The 5,946-nt window shown below is 48.9% G+C and overlaps 2 protein-coding genes across 4 annotated transcripts in view; both read right to left on the reverse strand.

Moving 5' to 3' along the window:
• zdhhc1 (zinc finger DHHC-type containing 1) overlaps window positions 1-1,690 on the reverse strand; it is a 17,684-nt gene extending 15,994 nt beyond the window's left edge. The window contains exons 1-4 of one of the 3 annotated variants that reach the window (XM_047050945.1): window positions 1,360-1,690; window positions 916-998; window positions 416-652; window positions 1-116 (exon numbers count right to left, since the gene is read on the reverse strand). The exon at window positions 1-116 is cut by the window's left edge and continues 60 nt beyond it. In XM_047050945.1, coding sequence (XP_046906901.1) covers window positions 1-116; window positions 416-634 — 335 coding nt within the window. In that variant the 5' untranslated portion in view covers window positions 635-652; window positions 916-998; window positions 1,360-1,690. Of the gene's footprint in view, window positions 117-415; window positions 653-915 lie in introns of those variants that run through there. The other 2 variants (XM_047050946.1, XM_047050947.1) reach the window with 2 other exon arrangements.
• Window positions 1,691-5,240: 3,550 nt separating this feature from the next.
• On the reverse strand, window positions 5,241-5,635 carry LOC124488295 (protein SOSEKI-like). Its single transcript, XM_047050925.1, is given in 2 exon segments — window positions 5,241-5,309; window positions 5,312-5,635. Coding segments are annotated over 2 exon segments (393 nt in total).
• Window positions 5,636-5,946: the final 311 nt, after the last annotated feature.

The following is a 5,946-nucleotide window of genomic DNA, read 5'->3' on the forward strand; positions in this document are numbered from 1 at the left end:
TCGAAGACGGGCACAGGGCCCTTGTAGCTCTTGGCCCGCACGTTGTAGTCGGCGGGGTCGATGGAAACCGCCATCAGGTGGACAAACAGGTGACACACAAACATGACGCCTGTGCACTGGGGGACTGTGAAGGAGCAGTTGTTTTGCAAATATATAGTTAGGGTGCCTGTGCCCATTATCAACACTCACACACACTGTCTCTCTCTCTCTCTTGTACATACACACATCATTTCTGACACTGAGACTACGGTTCATGGTATTCCAACGGGTCGTTTCGACAATGTATACTGTCCCCGACTATATGTCTACATAGAATAGAAGGTGACTCAAGTGACTGACACAGACTCAGCAGCTATCCACGTTTCACGATTCGCTACAAACAGCGCAGCAGGCTCGAGGACCCGTCAAAAGATACAATATAGCCCGCTGGTATCCAATGGGAAGGTAGGAGAGGGACGAACACTCCGAAGCCGGTGACAGCGAAGTATAGATAGAGAATCCAGGCCAGGAGCTGAAAGGGGTGCGGAGGCCAGCTCCAGCCGTTGGTGCGGGAGCACAGGGGCAGGTCGGCTCGCCGAGGGCCACCCTCGCTTACCGGGGCCGTACGATTGGGGTTCTTACTGCACACATCCATAGGGGGAGGGGTGGCCTTCTGCGGGCAAAGAATAGTTCAGGTGGAACACTGTCTGGTCATGGAACTTTGACAATTACAGACCGATCATATAGCATCTACTTCCCAATTACGTGTTGAGATGGGGGGTGGGAGAGGTTTAATTGCCGGTCATAGTCTTAACAGTAGCTAAAGTGCGGATACCTCAGTGTGGCTCTATATTCTGTACTTATGGACAAGTAACTACTAGATTGGTGTTGAATAAATGTGTCGACAAATAGAGGAAAACAGCGAAAGTTACTCACCTTTTCAACACGGGTTGAATCGTGCTATGATGTGGTGGCGACGAGGAGGTTTTGTCCGGGGCATTTTAGACTGTGATCACAACCTGGCACGTGTGGGGTAACGTTAGCCTGGCGTGGGTTGTCAACAAGCAAGCCATCTCTCTCGACAAATCTTGAAACGTTATCCCTGTACCATCAACAGACAGCAACTGCACCGCTACAACGTTGGACTAGTTACATTCCGTACCGTGGCAAGCTGCCGACGACAGTACAGGCGCGACCACAACTGACGAGCGACTGAGGCGAATACCCTGCTTTCAGTCTCACCATATGGTTCGCTAGATATTGCCTGTCAGAAAGCGTGCTAACATTTGCTATTAGTTTGCTAACGTTAGCTATTAGCTAAGGTAGAATCTAGCTTCTCAAAGGTCTCGAAATATTATTTACCTAACACAAGTTACCAACCTTATGTATTGTAGTGGTGGCAGTGGATGACTAGGCTTGATTATATGCTGCAAGCTAACAAACACTGGCTATGTTAGTTTGCTATACGCTTTAGCTGCAGTTAGCTAGCTTGTCTAACTAGTCTGCTACCCCTTATCTAACGCTAGCTCATTTATTTTGCTTGGTACCGTTGTTGGATACGAACCAATCAGCTACCTTGCACTCCAAATCATATTTTAATTATATGATATAACGGCACAGGTTACACGTAAGCAGTGTTATTTAGCTAGCTAGTCAAAGTGCATTGAAAAATCCTCTTCTCGACTCTACTCACAGCCCTTGGCTACGCTGTTTCCCTGGTAACGACCCAGCTACCATTTCTATTGGACGAGGCTACATATTAATCTTTGCCACTGAGGTCCTATGAAGTCACAGATTCAGAGTCAGAAAAAAATTTGAGGTTCGCCACTACGTGGCGAAGTGTTGAGATGAGACACAGACCGTAGATCAGTACCTACCATGCGTTTCGCCCATAAACCACTGTTGGTAGCACTTACACAACTGTACCACTAGATGCCAGAATTAGCCTAAAATCGGTATCATCCATGCGGACTCTTAGGCAACCTAATCTCCTGTCCATACTGTAGTATGCCATAGCTTTCATTCCTGTTTCATGCTTTTCTCTGTTGGATTTATTAGGATTCCTCCTGTAGGAGCAACCTATTGTAATTTCATTTTACATTACATACTCGGCACAGGACGAATTGTAAATATGTCCTGTCTCCTGTTGGTGGATCGCCGACACTCAGTTTTAGTGTACAGATATTGTGTACGTCTGTATGAAAGATAACTGTGTTTATGCAATGGCAATGGCAGCTGCATTGTAATGTGTCCCCCTTGCACATTCAAACATAGACATTCACAGAGAAAGTTATATTGGCCTTTAGAAACCAAGGAAGTAGTAGTAGATGGCTTGTAATGGCTTGATTTATTAAACCTTGTAATTGCTTTTATAGGGCTCGTTTAGTGCACATAAGGGATGCATTGTACAAAACAAAAACTCAAACTATGCTTTGTAGTGTCATCTATCTTTCAAAGAGGTGTTAAAGGGCTTTCCAAATAAGTACATTCCCATTTTCCAGTAATTACATTTCCAATGATTGCAGACCGCATGAGAACAAGCGTGTTTTTTCGTCTGGGCTTGAACCATGTGTTTCTAGTCAGTGCAAACTTTGTTCCTTTGCTTTCTACCACGTTCTGTGGGGTGACTCTTAACAACATGCAGACCTTGACCCTGACTGCTATTTTAGCAGGGATCGCAATAAGAACACGTATCCCATGACTGGCGGGAAATCTTTTGAGTGTTCACTTCACTTATCATTCAGGGGGTTACGACCTCCTGCCTCTGATTTTACAACCAGTCAATCACCCTAAAGAGCACAAACGCCATTCTAACCACAGAAAATTGCCCAATAAAAAAAATATATTTAAAATCATGACATCTTTCTCTCTTGTAAATCACTCATTGTGGGGCGTCCTAAATGAGGGGCATGGGAAGAGGTGCAGAAGAAGAATGGAAGAGGGGATCTCCATCCCCTGTAAACCCCCCATGCTGACCCTTAACCCTGCCTCCAGGCCTGGCTTCTCCCGCCCAGGCACGGAGGTGCAGAGAGGGGTCACAGTGTGGAGCTGAGTGAGACTCTGGTACGGGTCAGTGTGGGGGGCTCTGATTCCTGAGACAACCTCAGAGACATCTGGACATTCGTATTAACTGAAAAGGAAAAAAGAAAGGTGTCCTATAGCGAAAACGCAGGCAGGCTGTCCCACTAGCCTCCCTGCTACAAGCACAGCTCGAACCAGGGCCCTGGCCTTGTCAGAGCACTGGGGAACAGTTTATCATCACCGTGGTTCTGGAGGAAGGACGGAGACTTGGCCACCGTTGAGATTCTGAACAGGTCATTTGAGGCCAATGAGAGATGCAAGGATTAACTTTGGATAAGAGACAGATAAATTAAGTGTGTGTGTGTGTGCGCGCGTTGTATGAGTGCTGAGTGTGCCGTTGTGTAATCTTTGGAAACGCTGCACGTGTGGTTGTGAAGTTGATGCTGTTTAAACTCAGTGACATGGCCGGTTAATACCCCGCAGAGCTTTGAACAATGTAAGCTATTTCCATGAATTTGCAAGGTTAGGCAAGATGTTGGGTGATCAGGCAATATAGAGTTTAGCCAGTGCATGTGTTTGTATGTATGTGTGTGTGTATGTGTGTATGTATGTGTGTGTGAGTGTGTTAGGGAGGCAATAAAGGGGCCTTCTTCTCCCCAATGGAAAGTTTGGACTCTCCTTTACTGACAGGAGGGATCTGGGTTTCCTTTGGCAGATTTGCACTCACATCCACACACACTCACATCCACACACACTCACAACCACACACACACATGTACATGCATTCATACGCAAATGCTCGGACACACACAACCAGACACACACACGTTCTCTATTTATCTTCCCCCCTTCTCTTTCACTCACTCACAAACACATACACACACACAATCAAATACAGACACAGACATACACATACTGTAGAGGGAAAGAGTCAAACACAGCAGGATATTAGACAAACATCAAACACACCATACACACTTCAAACACATCATACACACATCAAACACACCATACACACATCCCAGTTTCTTCTCTGGACGTCTACATGGAGCTGGCGCATGGTTCAAAAGAGGTAACGTGAAGCCTTCCACGTCTGCAATCTCTCCACGCTGAGGTCTCTCCCTGTCTCACCCTGTCTGCAGTGTCTCTTGCAGTGTCTCCGCTCCACTATCTCACCCTGTCTGCAGTGTCTCTTGCAGTGTCTCCGCTCCACTGTCTCACCCTGTCTGCAGTGTCTCTTGCAGTGTCTCCGCTCCACTGTCTCACCCTGTCTGCAGTGTCTCTTGCAGTGTCTCCGCTCCACTGTCTCACCCTGTCTGCAGTATCTCTTGCAGTGTCTCCGCTCCACTGTCTCACCCTGTCTGCAGTCTCTCTTGCAGTGTCTCCGCTCCACTGTCTCACCCTGTCTGCAGTCTCTCTTGCAGTGTCTCCGCTCCACTGTCTCACCCTGTCTGCAGTCTCTCTTGCAGTGTCTCCGCTCCACTGTGTCACCCTGTCTGCAGTCTCTCTTGCAGTGTCTCCGCTCCACTGTGTCACCCTGTCTGCAGTCTCTCTTGCAGTGTCTCCGCTCCACTGTGTCACCCTGTCTGCAGTCTCTCTTGCAGTCTCTCCGCTCCACTGTGCAAGACAGCTGGGTCAGAATCACCATGAGCATTGAAGGTGGTCCTTAGTCAGTGAATAGCCACACAGCTAAGTGATAGGCTATAAAACAAACATAAACATTTGAATCCTGCTATGCAATCAGAGACATGATCTGAATACATGCATGTGAGGTGTAACATGAATCAGATTTATGTTCAAATCTAGCAACGGAACCCCGGCAAAAAAAAGAAGAAATTGGGGCACACTTAGCACAAATATCTTTTCTTAGAAATGTAACCCTCCCCCTCCAGACAAACCGCTCACTGAGAGCTGGACAGCGTTGGGTGTCCTCTCAGAGAGGATGGAGGAAGAGGAGGGGTGGGAAGGGGGTGCTGGGAACAAGTCTGGGCACAGATTCGGGAGGTCTGGCATGGTCAGCACACAGCTTTGAGGTGGATGACAGGCCCCTTGGCAAGGCCGCTTGCTGGCCGTCTTGATATATTTAGACTTGGGTGCGGAACTAAACGGGGGTAGTCTCAGCACAGGTACGTGCTGGTTTTCTCGTGCCGATTGAACGTGACAGCGAGGTTGGTGATTTTACTGCCTTTTCGCTGGGGAAAGTGGCATCTAGCTGCTTGGAAGGAAAGCATGTTGGTAGCCTACCAACATGCTTCCTGGGCCTCTTCCTGGGCCTCTTCCTGGGCCTCTTCCTGGCCCTCTTCCTGGGCCTCTTCCTGGGCCTCTTCCTGGCCCTCTTCCTGGCCCTCTTCCTGGGCCTCTTCCTGGGCCTCTTCCTGGCCCTCTTCCTGGGCCTCTTCCTGGCCCTCTTCCTGGGCCTCTTCCTGGGCCTCTTCCTGGGCCTCTTCCTGGGTCTCTTCCTGGCCCTCTTCCTGGGCCTCTTCCTGGGCCTCTTCCTGGGCCTCTTCCTGGGTCTCTTCCTGGGCCTCTTCCTGGGCCTCTTCCTGGGCCTCTTCCTGGGCCTCTTCCTGGGCCTCTTCTTGGGTCTCTTCCTGGGTTTCCTGGGTTTCCTGGGCCTCTTCCTGGGTCCCTTCATGGCCTCTTTCTGGGCCTCCTGTGCCTCTTCCTGGCCCTCTTCTTGGGTCCCTTCATGGGTCTCCTGTGCCTGGGTCTCTTTCCTCCCTCAGTCTCCATTAGCTACTGTTCATGTGAGCTTCACCAGTTACCTTTCTTGTACTTGTATGGAAGCACACACACAGAGAAAACCACACACACGCACACACACTTTATTCAAGCTGTTCTTTATTTCCTTAACCACCTAAACTTAAAAGCTGGGGGCCTGAGCCACTGCAGGCCCCTGTCACCTGACTCCCTCACCCACCAAATGCTGACAGAGATGACAACGCA

Source organism: Hypomesus transpacificus, unplaced genomic scaffold, assembly GCF_021917145.1.
Source record: "Hypomesus transpacificus isolate Combined female unplaced genomic scaffold, fHypTra1 scaffold_132, whole genome shotgun sequence".
Lineage (NCBI taxonomy): Eukaryota > Metazoa > Chordata > Actinopteri > Osmeriformes > Osmeridae > Hypomesus > Hypomesus transpacificus.